Source organism: Triturus cristatus, chromosome 2_1 (assembly GCF_964204655.1).
Source record: "Triturus cristatus chromosome 2_1, aTriCri1.1, whole genome shotgun sequence".
Taxonomy (NCBI): Eukaryota; Metazoa; Chordata; class Amphibia; order Caudata; family Salamandridae; genus Triturus; species Triturus cristatus.
Window position 1 is genome coordinate 1,189,589,350 of NC_140581.1, and position 18,772 is coordinate 1,189,608,121.

General features: G+C 48.9%; 1 protein-coding gene across 2 annotated transcripts in view; it reads left to right on the forward strand.

Annotated features, from left to right (window-relative positions):
- Positions 1–9,904, forward strand: part of HOPX (HOP homeobox) — a 245,833-nt gene extending 235,929 nt beyond the window's left edge. For both annotated transcript variants that reach the window (XM_085636633.1, XM_085636632.1), the window contains one exon: positions 7,930–9,904. In XM_085636633.1, coding sequence (XP_085492759.1) covers positions 7,930–8,007 — 78 coding nt within the window. In that variant the 3' untranslated portion in view covers positions 8,008–9,904. The remainder of the gene's footprint in view (positions 1–7,929) is intronic.
- Positions 9,905–18,772: the final 8,868 nt, after the last annotated feature.

Consider the following 18,772-nt stretch of genomic DNA (forward strand, 5'->3'; position numbering starts at 1 on the left):
ACACATATTTAGACATACATATAATCAAATTGTAAATGTTTACATACACAGGGAAAGAGCCAACTCTTAAGTAGTCTTCTGAAGATAAGATAGTTATCTGTGGATCTTTTGTTTGGGGGTAATGAATTCCATAGTTTGGCTGCTTAAACTGAGAAAGATGTACCACCTGTGGTCTTTTTCTTGTATGGTGGGGATTTGAGGCAAAGTGCCAATTATGTCCCTTTTTGAATGTAATTGGTGATTGGTTTGTGGGTGATACAAAGCAGCTTGAAGGTGGATCTTCTTGCAACTGGTAACCAATGTAGGGCCCTCAAGGCAGGGGAGATGTGGGCTTGTGGCTTTACATGTAGTAGTCTGACAGCAGAGTCCTGAATCCGTTGTAGTCTTTTCATAGTTGATAAAGATGATCCAAGGTAGAGGCCATTGGAGTAATCAAGTTTAGATAGTAGAGATAGTAGCCTGGACCTCGTGTGGAAATCCTAAGTGGGGAAAGATGCCTCTCAGAGTTTTCATGGCGATGAAGCTTGATTTTGCTTATTGGTCCACTTAAGCAAAAATAATGGGGTGACCCGATGTCCCTCAGAACCTGGGTGGGCGTATTATATAAATACAATGGTTCTGTCGGGAATTTCTAATTTCTTTTAGAAATTTCAAAAAATATTCATTACATGTAACAGATATCAGATACATGAGGAAAGAAAAGGCACACACCAATGAAGTTTACAATTTGGTAATTTAAGGGAATAAAGTATTATGGGCTGTCGTAATACATAAGTTCAAAAGAGCAAAATATTGGTGACTTGTGGTGATAAAGTGACATGTGATGATAAATAGTATATACAATATATTTCAAATGCAGTAAAAGTGAATAAGTAGAATAGAAAGGTACATTATTTCTTGATATGTCTTTATGGTTTTTCACATATGCTACAAGATCCTATGTGAATTAATCTGTGATCAGAAGCATTGTGTAGACATATAAGGGTGCGTCGACGTTTCGACCCCGTGTACTGCGCAAAATATAATACGCATCACGGTGGGTCTTCCTCAGGACAGTGCAGATGGGTATACAGCCTACGGAATGAATAAAAGCTAGTTTAGGGTGTGTGCTCAGAGATCAGGCAGAAAAGGACTGTTCTCTATGAGGGTAAAAAAGCTTACCCAAGCGCAGATTTTGGTTAATATCTGCGGGCGAGAAAGTTTTCTCAGTCAAAGTTGTAGTCCTGGTGAATCAGGAGGAGGCCTATGGAGTGATAGTAAGGTTATAAACACTCCCATGATAGCGATTATCAGGGCTTAATACAGGGGGAAAGGCCTCCTGGAAACAACAACATTTAATGAAGAGCGGTGGTCTATGGAGAGTTAATCTAATTGTAAACACTCCCATTTACTGTGCTCAAGGTGAAAGAATTCCTGGTATTATGAAAAACTAGTATTGTGAATAAATTAGGTAAGTATGTGTCCCAAAACGACATACCTTGAAGATTTTTGAGGTAAAAGGATGATGTCTTCAATAAACTTGGGGTTTTACTTTTAAGCCAGTCCCATCATTTACTGTGAAAAATAATTGAAGAGGAGTGTGATTAATTTAATTAAAAAGCTACAGCACTTGAATTACAAAGTGCCCATACAGGTGGCCTCTAACTTAATCTTACCGGGATCTGTAGTTCAGCACGTCTTGTCAGCTCTCAGTCTGGTGGAATACTGAGGCTTGAGACAAGGGCCTGTGATTTATAGCAGGTGTCACGTGCCTGAGACGTGCAAGTTCACCCATGCTGGTAATCAACTAAATGAAAGGCTACAGCTGCAAGCTGTGGGATGTACTGTGAAGGGCCCCTCTCATGTGTGTCTGGAGAACCATTAAGCAAACATCAGAGTAATGTTACACTAACTGGTTTCACTCTGCAAAAAATGTTAAACAGTTAAGAAGAAATTCTGTGGTGTTAATGGAAAATGATTCAAAGCATATTCATTACATGGCAGATTTTAACATTTACTAAGAATGAAACCACATTGATGGAGACAAAACCGGGCTTTGAGTTAATCAGCATAAACATATTTCATTGCAAAGTTAAAAGTGTTGACAGGTGAAGCTGAGTCATGTTGATGAAAAGTATACAGAGTAAATGCATACCGTTTACATTCAGAAATTCAGACTTGTTAGTAGGAACACTTTGATGATAAAACGGTCTTGCCGTTAGCATTATAAATTAAGTACAAAATTTATAAATGCTTTGCCAAAAGATGGCATACAGTTAGGATTCTAAGTTTAAGAAGGAAAAAGGTCTTAAAGATAGCCAATATGAAACATCTCAAAATGTAAGTACAATTTCAAATAAAGGCATGAAGGTGATCATGTGACTGGTCAACAGGAATTGCCAGAGTTTGGGCATGACTAGTAGAACCTAAGTGCCTGGGCTCCTAACATAGGAAGCAGTTAGCTTGGCATATGTGCGTAAAGACAGCGTGAATCATATTTGACATAGTCAACATTCTGTTTATAAATACAATTAGTCAATAAATTGTGCGTAAGGACAGCGTGAATTATTTTAAGACTTGATCAATAACATGGTCAACATTTTATAAACAAGAGCATTTTTGGGGCAATAATTTGCACCACTGTTTAGTGAGTAATTAAAACATATGAATCAAAAACATGTAGAATATGATGTTATTTTCTTATACTGGAGTTTAACCTGACAAGCACATTAGGTGAAGTATGTGCATGCAAAAAGGGGGGGGGGGTAGGGAATAGTTCAGGTAGTAAAGGATAGGTGTGGTCATGTACGTGTGTGTGGTTTTACAGTTTGACCATTTGCCTATATGTCTCCTCCTGCTCATTTAGCCCATTTTTTACCGAGTCTAGCAGATGGATCCATCTGCATTCTTTGTAATTTAGTAATTGGAGTATACTGCCTCCCCTTGGGTGTAGTGTGGCCTTGTCTATTACCCACCATTGTAGGTCATCAGCAGTGTGGTTGTTTTTGGAGAAATGCTCTACTAAAGTAGCTCCCTGGACCTTACAGCGACACATGTGAGTATTTCAGTTTAGAAATCATTCGATTTGAGATGGCTCCATGTCATTCACTGATCAACGGCTCTGAGGCAACTGATGATTTTTGAGTTTCCAATGTCTCTGGGGCTTTCCAGTTTAAGCAGTATTTGTGGGTCATATGCATAGTTATAGTATGTGAGCTGAAATTAATTGGTCATTGCCAGTAATGACTTCATGTAGATGTTGAAAAACAAGGGTGAGATGAGTCTTGAGAGACACCTGCTTTTGTGAAGTGTGGTTTGGATGAGAAATGGGGAATATGGATTACATTTGTTCTGTTTTGAAGATCGGATGTGATTCAGTCGAGAGCAGTCCCTTCTATGCTCTATATGTTGTATTTTTTAATTATTACTTGCTATGCCTGCCACGGCTGGTAACTGTATGGACTGTTTTTTTACGGTTTTTATAACCAAAATAACCTAATTGACGGACTAGACAGATAGACAGACAGACAGGAGGGCGGGCGGACTGACAGATGGACAGATAGATCAATAGACAGATAGATAGATAGACATTCTCAATATTCTAGATTCATGTTAACCCAGACTCTTTGACCACTCTGACATGGAGAACCACCCCACTCTTTAAAACTTTAAAGACAGAATTAGATTGAATGGAACAATCCTCAGTTGCTTCTCATAATGTGTGGAAAACCAATTGTGAGAAGTTGGCCCTAGTGTACACCTTATATCAGTCCAAACAACCCTTATGGTGATTGGTTGTAAAGTCAACCTTATAGACCAGCTATCCTAGTGGTAGCATGGACAAGAGCAGTCTTAGGCTAAACTCTGAATGGCATGTGAAGCCAGCTGTGATACCATATATAATCCCTTGAATACCAAATGAAAGGACACCACAACAGATATATATATAAAATAAAGTGTATTTATTCTAGTCAAACCCTCAGCACTCTTTATGAGATTAGAGGTAAGTACAACACAGTCTTATTTAAGCATACATTAAGTCACACAGGTAAGTAATACAGTTAGGCCCTAGGGGCCACGCAAACCATATACTAAGTAAGTGGTATAAGAACCACTGTCACGGAAATAGGATAGGCCTAGGGAATCGCTGGGGCTACACTACACTAGCAACAGTTAGGAAGTGGGAGGCCCACGGGATTCAGGTGCAGAGTAGAAACACTCACGCGTAATGCGTAAAAGTCGATAGAATTACTAGCAGTTAGAAATTAACAGTTTAAGGACACTTCTGAAGCAGCTAGAGAGTCGAGACTCGGAAACTAGACCCTAGGATAGTCACTTCCCTTGTGAGCACCGAAGTACCCAAGCTACCTAGCCCACGGGCTGCGGGTGCATAGGTGTGAACTTGCGTCGGGTTTCGTCGTGGACTTCTATGGATGCCTGAAGGAAAGTTGCTGACAGGCAGTCAGTGAAGAGTGTCCGGTGGATCCCAAGGCTGGGATCAAGAAGAGAGGATACCTGCAAGCAGAAGGGACAGAGTCAAGGTCACTAGCCAGTGACCACGTGGAACCAGGAAGGAACCAGGCGATGTCATGAAGATTGCAGGTGAAAGGTGAAGCTTGTCGTGGCAGCCACGGGTACCAGGAGACGTCGAGGACGACCAGGACCAGGAGGCGAGCTGTCCCACGAAGGCTCTTGCTGTCGGCGTCGTCGAAATCGAACTAGGACTCACCAAGCCTTGGCAAGCGGAACCCACGAAGAACGGAGGACTTGCTTCTGGTGCAGACCAGGAAGGTCTGGGGTGCTTCTCTTTTGCAAAGAAGCGGGAGCCAGTCTGGAGGAGCCAAACCAGCAGTGAAGATTTCAAGGTGTGTCGTCACAAAGGCCGCTAGCCAACGGGCAAGCAACCGGACAGACGCGGCAAGCAGGAAAATGCAGAAGGGCCCCACGCAGGACTCGTGGAGTGTGGGGGGCTGATCTTCGGTGCAGATGGTGCTTGGGGTTGGGGCTTCTCAATCCCCGGTGCACAACTTCGAGGGTGCCTCAGAAGCTGCGCTGGAAGATACTCGCCACTTTTCCCAGGTAGCCGGTCCCACGTCGCCTCCACGGATCTCAGCTCGGCTGTGGATGTGGATCAGGGTCGGAGAAGTCTGGAAGTCAAGGCTCTGGTCGGGCTCTGCAGTCGGTCCCTCGTAGAACTTCAGCAAAGCAAAGGGTAAGTCTCTTGATGGTGCCTGTTTGCACAGGGTAGCCACTCCTTGGCCACAAGGGGGATTCTTCAGTCTTCTTCTTTCGTCGAATGTCGAAGGTCCAGAGTTTCTGTTCAAGTTGCAGGTTCAGGATAATCTAATCTCCTGGGGCCCAGCTACCACTCTTATACTAATCTGGGGGGCTGGGTTACCTGCTAGGTCATGCCTTATGGGTGGGACATGGGAGGGGGGTGGTTACACCCCCTTCCCTTTGTCCAGTTTCGTGCCAGGACTGGGGCTGGTGTGCCCCAGCACCGGTTTGAACTGGACTATGCATGGGACACCTTGTGTGCCCCAGGCATGTCTCATTCCTTTCAGCCCTCCCTGCCCCAATACACTAAAGTCTGTCTGGGGAGGTGCTAGCACCTCCCCAAGCAGGAAACCTATTGTCCAAGCCTCCCTGGCTGGGAGGGCTCCCAGCAGCAGGAGGTCAGACTCATGTCTGTGGCAGCAGCATCCATTTTGTGATGCTGAGGCTTTGGTTAGAGTTAAACAGCAAAGTAGGATTTTAACATGTCTCTCCCTCTAGAAGGGGGGAATAATATCCTCATCACCAGAAATGGTATGGGGGTATTATTCCAAAGTGTTAGACACCTTACACGACATGTTTTGATAAAGCCAAACCATAGTTACCATAACCGTTTAAGATTATAAGGCACTTTAAGAATATATGGTAGGCTATATCATAGAACAGCTATAAGGACATGGTTCCGAAAGCTGTAGACAGGCTCAGCTCATGCTAGAGCACCATCTCACATGTTACCAAGCACTCTGCCTCCAGGATTGTTAAGGCCTGCCATAGGAGTGGCTGATAGGTACACATGTGTCTATTTTAAGGGTAGATATAGGTATACTATATCTAAGCAAGGGGTGATTACACGACCTTGCCCCAGCTGAGTGATCAGCCAGTTGTGTCTGATTGGAAGGCCAGGCCAGGGGTGGCATAATACATGCTGCAGCCCCTGGGAGGCCTAGGGTACACCTATGCCCTGGGTACCTAGGATACACTGTACAGGGTCCAATAAGGTGATCCTTACCAATTGGGAATGTACCTAGGGTACATGGAGTCCATTTTAAAGAGAGAGCAGACAGCCTGAGACCCTGAATGGCAGGATCTCAGGCCAACTAAGTCGAAAAACCAGCTAGACACTAGGCAAAAAGTTGGGGGTAACCATAGTCAGATATCCACCTTCCTACACCAATGTCAATACATATAAAAAGCCAACGTCCTTTCTAACACTGCAACACTTCTTCCCCAACATTTTATTCTCTCTCCTAATCTCTTTTACCCGGAACCTATACCCTTCACTCTCCATCACTTTAATATTTAAAAACACTTTCGTGCGGATGATACCAGCTCTATTAGAAAATTTACTCCTGATAAAGACAATGAATGCATGGCCTAGAGGACATTCAAACTTGGATGTGGCACCACTTAGAATTCAATCTGCTCCAAACCGAGTTCTTCCTGTTACTGCCACCTAGTTGCCAGATCCCAATTCAAACTTTTCCCAACTCAATGCTAAACTGTACCCTTTCAATCATTTAGTGCATAAAGTCTATTGGCTTCTTCGTGGACAATAATTTACCCTTGAAACACATGTCAATTTCATAGCCAAGGGAGTAGAATTTCAACATAGACTCCTCCATGGAATCAAAACGCTTATTCCAGATCTAGTTGTCATACTAGCAAACCTTCATATCGGTGAGACTGGACAATAGAAATTCTCAACTCACTGGAATTACCATACAACATTAAGTTTCCTCAAACTATACTCCATGTAACTGACATGTTGAGAATGGGCATTCGAAGCTCGACCACATCTCAGTGATCGTGGACTTGTTGACGTGGCTTCCAACAGAAGTGACAGTCTTCTTTTAACTAGCATGGGCGATGCCTAAACCTACATTTTTTGAAGCCACATACTCTAGCCCAGGAACTTGCAATGCTGTGAGGCCAATGCCTACTTTGTAATTGTCTCTTGCTTTAAAATATCAGCTTTTAGGAATACAAAAAAAAGAGTTTGGAACTTCATTGCATTAGATATTAGGACAACCACAGCCTACAACCGCTGAAAAAACTGCCATATCAGTGCCACCTTCTACGCTGAAAGGCCTTTGTGGTAATGTATAGAAAGAGAAGACCACTTAAACTACACCTGTTAGGTTATGATGTAAGGCTATGTACCCCCATAATAGATGCACATTAACTGGATGAGTACTTCAAGCAGTGCTGAATTTGAGCCAGTGGTTTCAGGGGCTCAGCACTTCATTGTCAACATCGGCACTTATGGCAGGCTGCCACATAGTGGCGTTGTTTGTCTAAATTAGAGATGAGAACAACAACAGTTGTTTATTAATTCCTTGATACATTAAACATGACTATTAGCTGCCGCCTTTGACATTGTTATAGGTTTGGGTGTCTGAAATGGTCTGAATTGTCACACTTGTAGGATTGTGATGGTTTGCAGTTGTGTTGGTACTGTCTCTGTCAGTGCTGGCAGGGGCATCGGATGGTGTAAGCTGCAGCGGCCTCCTAGCATGGCTACTGGCATTTATTGTGTACAAATTAAGCACGGAAGGGTTGTTTTGAGACGTGTGATGGGTAGGCAACATTTATGTTTGACATTTGCCGACTCTGCTTTGTTTTCATCATTGTCATGCTGAAATTGGTAACTTTGAATCTGTATTATATTTTATCCAGGAATGGTTTAAGAAACGTCTTGCAAAATGGAGAGAATCTGAAGGCCTTCCGGCACAATGCGGATCTGTCACAGACTAAGATTCTTCTGGACCTTCAGCTCACCCTGCGACCTCATTTCTTTGTGTTCTTGTTTTTTTGTGTTTTTCGCTTCTACTCCTTTGCAGGAGCTTTTTGGAATGGGTTTATTTGAAGAGGAGTAAGGTGTATATTAGCAAAATAGGTGTATAAAGGCGTCTGTAACATAGCTATAACATTACCACTGTATATTAATATTGTATATTTAAAATATAAATGCATAGATATATATTTAATTAGAAATAGAGAACCTGTATACGTTTTCTACTGATATTTACTGTTCAGTGCCACTTTCGCATGAAACATGTCAAATTGTGAAACATCCCAGGACACCAAAGATACTGCTGCAATCGGTTTTTTTTGTTTTGTTTTTTTACTGCCTTGGGTATCATCTTCATCGACTTTATTCAAAGACAGACTGGTTAGAACACACAATAGTAAACTAGAATTAGCCTGACTCACTAAGCATTTTGTACACCTAGACTCTCATGAGCAATTAAGGTCTAAATTGCGATCCCAGTACTAACCACAGGTACCAATTCGATTGCTTTTACAAGTTGTGCGAAAATTATCCCTCCCTCTAAGTTGTCCCTGAGTAAATGTCGGCAGGAGAAACCTACCAAAATGTATCGGGTGGAAAGGAGGGGCGGAAACAATATAAAACATGGAATTTGGTGCATTAAAAACCCTTTTGTGAATATTATGCCTCATTTTCATTCTGGAGATTTGGAGCTATTTACCACACATGGTAGATACCTCACCCTGTGGTAACTGTAATGACCAGAAGGTAAATACATGGTGTTTGGCACGTAAGGTAAATACTCCAACCTATTCCGACCAACTTGAATTGAAAGGCCTTAAAAGAAATTACATCACTTTCTAGAATGTGGGAATTTCTGGACGGGACGACATGCAGAGGAAGGTTAACACTAGGGGGCTCATTTATGAGCTTTGTGATGCAGTGCAGCGCAGCAAGTCACCTTGTTGTGCTGCACTGTGTGACAGGGAAAGGGCAGGAAGGCGCTGTATCAAATTAAATATGGTGAATTCCTGTCCTTTCCCACGTGCTGGTACACAATGTGCTGCCTAGCGTCAACACAGGCACCCTTGCATCATGGTGCAAGGGTGTCTGCATTGCATTCAGAATTGTTTTTGTGCAGGAAGGAACACCTTCCTGCACAAAAACAATCATTGGAGGCATATTCCTCTTTCTGGGTGTGCTGCAGAATGCAGTACAGATTGAAAGAGGAAGAAACAAGGAGAAAAAGAGATACTTTTCCTTGCTATGCATCCCCTAGGAAGGTGTAGGATTTTGGCGCATTCCCGGGATTACATGTTCTTGTAAATCTGAGGATGCGTCAAAATCCATGGGAGTAGCATGGGAACATCCACCCAAAGCCCATGGAACGCTTTCCCAGGGCATAGTAACGTAATGCAGCGATTTGCGCACTGTTGAGTTACTCCAGATTCGTAGAACCATTCGGAGCCACGCACAGTGGCTTTGTGTAGCTTCACAAATCTGTCTTACGGTTTGCGTCGCTCTTGCACCAAGTTGTGTGGTGAAATAGTGATGCAGCCGGCCTCATAAATAGACCCCTGGGTGTCAGGAAATGTCCTTCTACAATCTTCCTGACATTTCAACCTTGCACTTGGCGAATTGAGCCAAATTAAATTATTTAAGTGAATTTCAAACAGGAATAATAGTGCCAAAAAATTCCAACCTGAAATAGCAAAAAAGGACAGCTAACTCTGATGGCAATTGGGTAGCTTTTCGAATGAACTTGAAGAATGTCTTTGTTACATATTCATAAACACCTGTTGGTGTAAACGGAGTGGGAGGACACCATAATATGCTTCAGTGGTGGATGCATGGAAACACAAATAAAGTTGTACTATATTACTTCCACGTAATGATTTGTGTTTTTGTTTCCACAACTTGCAATTCTTTAAGTGCTAATGTTATGCTCCAAATGACTACCAGTCCTCCTGCCACAATGTCAGTTCACCAAACTGTAGTATACCAACTCCAAAGAGCTCCATGCTCTGTGTGGTAATGCCAACCCAAGGAACTCAGTCATGGAGGCCAAGGCGAAACCAAGAGTCTCTCCTCCATAAGGTGGTGATTATCGGCATCCGGAGTGACGTGGAGTGTAGAAACCTCCCTACTCCTCTCTTACATGTAGCAATCCCTTTGAGAGGAATGGGGAGTGTATGCTGACTCCCGCTCTCCTCTAGGTTTGCCAGGCACCACAATCTCGCCAGGACACCTTGTGTTGGCTACCTCACTCAGCTCACTGTGTTGGCTACCTCACTCAGCTCACTGTGTTCTCATGCGTTTTTCGTGTTCTCCCAGGGATATGTGGGGGGAGGGAGAACCCCCAGTGATTGCTGTAGGTCACGCATCACAGACCCCCATATCTCTGCTGACATGCTTGGGACTCACCTTTCCTTCATTGTGGAGGGTCATATTTTTGATTCAGGTCACTCCAATTCTGATCCACACCAGGGAAATCCTCCAGTAAGTCTCTGGGTCAACAGAGTGCTCCACTGGTCTGCAGCAGTTTCAGGAACTCCCTTAGGCCCGTTGAATAAGTTACTTACCTTCGGTAACGATGTATCAGTAAGAAACATTAGTTAGTTAGATTACTCACCTTAGAATATCCCCAGGCGTCAGGCTGGATGCGGAAAGATTTTTCGTCAGCAATACCCCTTGCGCGTCGCTAGGCGTCATCTGCGGCTCCGCGTCCGTCGTCGGCGTTGTGTGCCGGAATGACGTCGGAGTACTTAGACGCCGCCCTCGCGCGCTGACGTCAGTTCTTGTACATAGCTTTCCGCGCCAGGATCGCAGAGCCATGCAAGAGACCGACACTGGTGCCAAAAAAGTCTAGGGCCCTGAAAAGGATAGCCTTAACCCTAGATGTCAGTTCGCAGAACGGGGAGGATGGGTGGGTCGGTGAGGAATCTAACTAATGTTTCTTACAGATACATCGTTACCGAAGGTAAGTAACTTGTTCATCTGAAAGAAACACGTTAGTTAGATTCCTCACCTTAGAATAGATACCCCAGCAATACCAACCCCGGTGGTGGGTCTGCGAACCAAGATCACACCAGAAAGTCTTGGAGAACAGAACGGCCAAATAAGCCATCTCTCCGGACTTGGCTGTCCAGGCAATAGTGCTCGGCAAACGTGTGCAGTGAAGCCCACGTCGCCGCCTGACAGATGTCCCGCAAGGGAACTCCCCGGCCCAGGGCAGTAGTAGCCACTGTGGCCCGGGTGGAATGGGCCCTCAACCCAACAGGAGGGTCCTTTTTTGCCAAGGAGTAACATAGTTTAATACACAACACGACCCACTGCGAGATGGTCAGTTTGTGTACCGCTGTCCCCTTCTTAGCTCCTAAGTATCCAACAAAAAGTTGGTCGTCCACCCGGAACGGTTAGGTGCGGTCCAAATAAAAGGACAGCGCCCGTTTTGGGTCCAGACGGTGGAGCCTCTCTTCTTCTTTTGAAGGATGTGGAGGCGGAAAGAAGGTGGGCAACGTGACTGATTGCCCGAGATGAAATGGGGTCACCACTTGCGGTAAGAAAGAAGGACGAGACCAGAGGACAACCTTGTCCGGATGAACAGAAATAAAGGGAGGTGTAGATGATAGAGCCTGGAGCTCACTCACCCATCTAGCCGAGGTGATAGCTACCAGGAAAGCAGTCTTCAGGGTCAGAAGACGAATAGGACAATTGTGAAGATGCTCAAAAGGAGCGCACATCAGAAAGGTCAGAACAAGATTCACGTCCCACTGAGGCATTACGAAGGGGACAGGAGGGAACATGTGAGTAATGCCTTTGAGAAAACGTGAAACAACAGGGGACTTGAAGAGAGAAGGCTGATTAGGAAGCCGTAAGAAGGCAGAGATTGCAGCAAGATAACCTTTCAAGGTGCCCAAAGCAGAGCCCTGCTGGGCCAAAGAAAGAAGAAAGAGTAGAACCTCAGAAAGAGGGGCGGAAAGGGGATCCATAGCCTTTGCTGTGCACCATGCCACACATTTTTTCCACCGGCATGTGTATACCGTCTTTGTGGAGGGACGCCTGGCTGCCAGAATGACATCACAGACTTCAGGAGGCAAGTCAAATGGCATCAACTGCCGCCGCTCAATCTCCACGCATGGAGGTGGAGGCTGGACAGGTTCGGGTGGAGGACCGTCCCCTGCTGCTGCGACAGAAGGTCCTCCTGAAGAGGCAGTCGTATCGGAGGATCGATTGACATACTGAGTAGCTCGGGATACCAGGACCTTCGTGCCCAATCCGGAGCCACTAAGATAACTTGGGCCCGGTCACGCCTGATCTTCTTCAGCACTCTGGGCAGAAGTGGTATAGGCGGTAAGGCGTACAACAGACCGCAACTCCACTTGCGACGAAAAGCGTCTCCGAGTGCTGCCTTGGAAATTCCAAAGCGCAGAACTGCTGACATTGCGCGTTCTCTTCGGTGGCGAATAGATCTAACCAAGGCTCTCCCCACTGCAGAAAGAGACCTTGCGCCACGTCCAAGTTCAGACGCCATTTGTGATCCATCATGCACAGGCGGCTGAGTTCGTCTGCTCTGGCGTTCAGAGAGCCCGCCAGATGTTAAACCACCAGGGTGATGAACCTGGTGGTCCAGCTAGGTCCAGAGGCGCAGAGCCTCCTGACAAAGTGTCCACGACCCCACCCCGCCCTGTTTGTTGCAATACCACATGGCGGTGGTGTTGTCCGTGAACACCTGCACAACACTTCCCCGGACAGAGGGAAGGAAGGCTTTCAGTGCCAGCCGGATCGCTCTCAGCTCCAAAAGGTTGATATGGAGGTGAGACTCCGCCGGAGACCAGAGTCCTCTGATCTCCGCCTCTCCCATGTGGCCCCCCATCCCAGGAGGGACGCGTCCATCACTACTACGTGCTCCGGTTGGGATAGGGAGAGGCATCTGCCGCTGACCCAATCGCGGTCCATGAGCCACCACTGCAACTGTTTCGCAGTGCCCTCCGAGAGCAAGACATGGTCGGACAGGTTGCCACGATGCTGGGCCCACTGAAACTTCAGGTCCCACTGCAGAGCCCGCATTCGCCACCTGGCGTAATGCACCAACAGGATGCAGGAGGCCATCAGCCCCAGAAGCCGCAGCACCAACCTGACCGAGACCCAGGATAGAGGCCGAAAGATGGGAATCAGAGCCTGAATATCCCGGACCCGCTGTTCCGGAGGATAAGCCCGGAACTGCGCCAAATCGAGAACCGCTCCGATGAAGAGGAGCTTCTGGGAGGGACTCAGGTGTGACTTCGGCAGGTTGATGGAGAACCCCAGCAAATGCAGGAGGTCGGCCGTAGTCTGGAGGTGGGAGATGACTTGCTGGGGCGAGCCCGCCTTCAACAGCCAGTCGTCGAGATAGGGGAAGACTGGAACCCCTGATCTGCGCAGATGAGCTGCGACCACCGCCATCACTTTCGTGAACACCCGAGGGGCACTGGTGAGGCCGAAGGGGAGCACGGTGAACTGAAAGTGCTCCTGACCCACCGGTGGGCCGGCAGGACGGGGATGTGAAAATAGGCGTCCTGCAAGTCTAACGCTACCATCCAGCCTCCAGGGTCGAGGGCAGCCAGAACCGGAGCTAAAAAGTTAGCATCTTGAACCGTTCCTTCCGGAGGAAGATGTTGATGCTCCTGAGGTCCAAGATAGGGCGTAGGCCCCCTTTGCCCTTCTTGGGAACCAGAAAGTAGTGGGAATAGCAACCAAGGCCTACTTCTGGACCAGGAACGCGCTCGACGGCCTCTTTGGCCAAGAGGGCCATAACTTCCTCCCGCAGAAGATTCAAGTTGGCGTTGAATGGGCCTGAAAGCTCGGACTAGGAAGGCTTTGAGGCGGATGCTGCCGGGGTGGATATGGACTGACCGGCGCGTTGTCCTCTAGAACCGCCACGGCGGAACCCATGTCCGCGTGCAGGTTGGTTCTGCAGCCGGTGGCTAGGCAGACGTGAGGAGGCACCCCTTCCTTGGCCACGAAAGGGGCGAAAGGCGGAAGCGTGCGGCCGAGAGACCCAAGGACGTGGCCGTAGCCCGTGAGTCCTTAAAACGAGCCAGCGCACTATCCGCCTTCTCACCAAAAAGGCGAGCGCCATCAAAGGGCATATCCATGAGGGTACTCTGGACATCCCCCGAAAAAGACGTGGACCTCAGCCAGGAGTGGCGCCGGAGCACCACCGTGGTTGAAATCGCCTTACCCAGCGAGTCCGTGGTGTCAAGTCCACACCGTATGGCATGTCGCACTGCATCTCGCCCGTCAGCAAGTGCCTGGGAGAGATGTGTCCGGGCCTCCACCGGACACAGTGGCAGCACTTCCTCCACCGTATCCCACAGAGAGTGGGAGAAACGGTCCAAGAGGCAAGCGGTGTTCAAAGACCGCAGGCCCAAACTCAGGGGAGAGAAAAGTTTCTTGCCGAACTGTTCCAGCCTCTTGGATTCCAGATCCGGAGGAGCGGACGGGTAGGAGGATTGGGAAGTGGAGGCCTGGATAACCAGGCTCTCGGGGGTGGGGTGTTGGGACAGGAAACTGGGGTCGCCCGGAGCAGGGCGGTGGCGCCGGGCCACGTTCCGATCCACAGGAGGAACTGTGGAGGGCTTGGACCAAGTGCCCTGCAGAACGTCGAAGAGGGCCTCATTGAACTGCAGCAGAGGCTCAGTGGAGCTTGCTGAGGGTTGAAGCACCTCTGTGAGGATATTAGTCCTCACGGCCACAGCAGGCAACTCGAGCCCCAGGGCTTTGGCCGCCTTGCGCAGCACCACGGAAAAAGCTGCACCTTCCTCCGAAGCCACAGTCGGAGGAGAGATGAAGCCAGCGTCCGGCGAAGTGTCCAGACCACTGGCATCCCCCAGTTTGTCTGCCCAGTTCTGTGCAAGTTGACCCTGGAGGGCCATAGGGTCCTCAGACCCCTCCCAGTCGCCCACGTAATCCGATTCCTGATAAACAGGATGAACAAATCGGAGCCGGACGGTAGATGAAACCTTCATCCATCGGCGTCAGTGTCGGCGCCGTGCCGGCGTCGGGTCCGGACAGGGACTAAACAGGGGAACGGCGGCGTCTGGAGATGGCGCCGGAGGTGGAACCGGTGTCGGCGCCAGCGGAGGAGGCGTCGTGAGGTCGACCGGCGCCGACAGAGATCCAGGCCTGGATCTCTCGGGGACCTGCGGCGTCGGGACCGAAGTAGTCGACGGCGCCGGAGGCGCCGGCACGCGAGGTCGCCCAGTTGAGCCCGCGGGGCCCGAAGGCGCGCCGGCAGGCGTCTAAGCCAGGCCCCTCATGGCCGAGAGGAAGGCACTGACCTCCGCCGAAGTCGCGTCAGTCCCAGGGACCGGTGCGTATGGAGACGGACGCGGCTCCTGCGGCTCCGGCAGAGCCGCGGGGGTGGGACCACCCTGACCCTCGGCCGAGTCGCGCGACCGGCGAGGGGAGTCCGAAGAGCGGTGTCGCCTCTTGGACTTCTTGGATCGCTTCGACTTACCTGAAGACTTTGAGCCCGACGAGCGTTGATGATGAGGACTGCGGCTCCGTGACCGGTCCTTGGACCTCCTCCTGGACCGGGACCGTGAGCGGCGCGGAGCCGAGTTCCGAAGCCCGAGAAGCTTACAGGACCGCTCCCACCTAGCCTTCGAGGTCAAGGCCTGACAGTCGGGGCACGACTTCGCATCGTGGTCGGCCCACAGGCAGTAAAGGCACCGGCGATGGTGATCCGTCACCGACATCAGGCGATGACAGGCGTCACAGGCCTTAAATCCAGGCATCCTACCGGCACCAGAGTCGAGTCGACAAAGACCAAAAAGAGTCAAAAAATGTTAGTCAAAAATTGACTAAGGGTTAAGCTCTTCCCGGATCGGCGCGGTCTGGCGCGGAAAAAAGAAGAACTGACATCAGCGCGCGAGGGCGGCGTCTAAGTACTCCGACGACATCATTCCGGCGCAAGACGCCGACGACGGACGCGGAGCCGCAGACGACGCCTAGCGACGCGCAAGGGGTATTGCTGACGAAAAATCTTTCCGGATCCAGCCTGACGCCTGGAGATTTTCTAAGGTGAGGAATCTAACTAACGTGTTTCTTTCAGATAAATCTTTCTGGATCCAGCCTGACTCCTGGGGATATTCTAAGGTGAGGAATCTAACTAACGTGTATCTTTCAGATCCAGCCCCTTACATGTCCTTAAGTTGGCAGGATGTTGTGGTTTTAGAGTGAGCTCACTAGATAAAGGCCATCTTTGTTAATGGCTTGCTATACCCCCTCCTGATTGTATATACATATATATTACCTAGAGGTAGTTTTAGTTAGGACCTAGTTTCCATAGGAAAAGCTTTTTTTCTTTTGCCAATATCTTTGGCGCTGTTTGATGAATCTTAACGTAATAAACTAATGGCCAGCTCTGGTCAGCTCCTGTCTAGAAAGTTTCGGGGTGTTTCGTCAAGCGGGGGCCATGAAAAAAAGGGGGTCCCAAAACGCGTTTCTCCATGTTAATTTCCATAGGAAACTTTAGACAAAGCTACAGCCGGAACTGCGGAACGGAATTACACCAAATTTGGCAAAAAGTTCAGAAAGCAATTTTTTTTTTTAATGGCGTCAAATTTTTCAGTAGTTTCTGAGAAATTAAAAATTAAAAAAATATCGATATCTGGTGACCGCGGTGGATCCGCGAACCCTCCCGATCACAAGTTTGTCTCTGTTGGCAGCCATCTTGTGATTCGGTAGAACAGAGTCACAGGAAAAAAGGTTAAAAAAAGAAAAGGGGGCGGGGTAGAAACACCCTGACCCCCTAGGCCTGCTCAGGGGGTCCCACAGGGCCACCCAGGGCCCAAAAAAGCATAACAAAAAATCACTGGGTTCGCGCTAGGTGTGCAAATCTCTCTTCCTTTAATTAATCCCCTGGGTGAACCAGGTCCCGAAGGCAATCACAAAATATAGGGCAGGGCCCACAGGGGCCCCCGTAGCTCTGGGGATGGCCACCTCCCTGGGGTCATACTGATTACCTGCAGGGGGCATGCAGCCCCCCCCAGCCCCGGGGGCCGCCACCTCCACGGGGCTCTGTTTTAAAAAGAATGTTGTGTGGGTGGGCTTTAGACCCCCCACATGGCTCTGGGGACCACCACCTCCCCGGGGCAATTTTAATTAAGGGTGGGGGTCCGTTGCGGACCCCGGCTCCGGGGACCACCTCCTCCCCGGGGTTTCAATCAGGATGGAAGGGCGGCCCTCCTGGAGCCCTTCTTTGCCCTGGGGACCGCCACCCCGCAGGCCCGGCTCCAGCAATGTCCTGGGGTGCCCACCCCGGGACATTGCAGTTTGCTATGACAGGGCGGTAGCACACCTCCCATCCTGTCATAGGAAACATTGCGTTGCTTCATGGAAGCGAAGCAGAATTGCTTTTGGGCAAAGGAAGCTGCATGTTTGCAGCTCACTTTGCCCAAAAGCAATGTCGGTTCCCGCAGGGGGCAGGGAGCTGGCAGGGACCGCGGGGGCATTGGGGCTCCCCCCTCGGTCCACAACATGAGGGCCGGCCCCAGGGGATGGGGTCCCCGGGGCCAAAAGTGGTCCAGGGAAGGCAGGGCCACGCGGCCTGTCCAAAAAAATCATTCATAAAAATAAACAAAACAAGGTAATGCCCCCGGGGATGGGGTCCCCGGGGCCGAAAAAGGTCCCCTCCTTTTATTTAAAAAAAGAAAATATTTATAAACATATGGCCATGCCACAGGGTTTTTTTTTTTTGTTAAAACCATGAAATATATCAAAGGCCCTGGGGGATGGAGTCCACAGCGCCCACAAAATATTATGAAAAGGTGGGCCACACAGCCCCCCTTCTAAGGAAAAGAAAAAAAACCGGCATCTTGCCAGAGGCCCTGCCCCCTCCCTGCAGCACACTGCAAACACGCCTACTGGCACGTTTTGGGTGCCAACTAGCCAACCAGGTAACTCCAGTAAGCCCCACATAGTGGGATTGCTGGGAGGTAGTTAGAGGCCATGCCCCTTTTTACACCACTCTGCAAACGCGCCTCTTGGCACATTGCTGGTGGGGCGATGAGGTCCACATGTGTCCTGAGGACCTCAGGATTAAAGTGGACTTCATCCCCCAAGCAACAGTGCGCCAGGAGGCGTGTTTGCAGACTGGTGTAAAAAGGGGGCGTGGCCTCAGACCACTCTCAGCAATCCTGCTGTGATGGGCTTACTAGAGGTAACAGGAGGGTTAGTTGGCCCCCAGGGACCCTCAGGAGGCAAAGGGACTTAATCCTCCAACCAAGAGCGCACCAGAAGGCGTGTTTGCAGAGTGGTGCAGAAAGGGGGCGTGGCCTGTGTGCAGCTCTTAGCAATCCAGCTATCTGGGGCTTACTGGAGGTGTCAGGTAGGCTAGTTGACCCCTAAGGACCCCCAGCATCAAAAGGGACGTTAATCCCCATCCCATAGCGCACCAGGAAGCACGTTTGCAGAATGGTGTGCAAAGAGGGCATGGCCTGCTATGAAAACTTACCAATGCTGCTGTGTGGGACTTACTGGAGGTAATAGGGGGGTAGTTGGCCCCCCAAGGAAGTCCTTGGGGGCCAACTACCTCTCCTGTTACCTCCAGTAAGTCCCACACAGTGGTATTGCTAAGGTGTCTTTGGAGGCCACGCACCCCTTTCTCCACCACTCTGCAAACGCACCTCCTGGCACATTACGGGTTGGGGGATGAACTCCACTTTACTCCTGAGGGACTTTGGGGGCCAAGAAGCCCTCCTG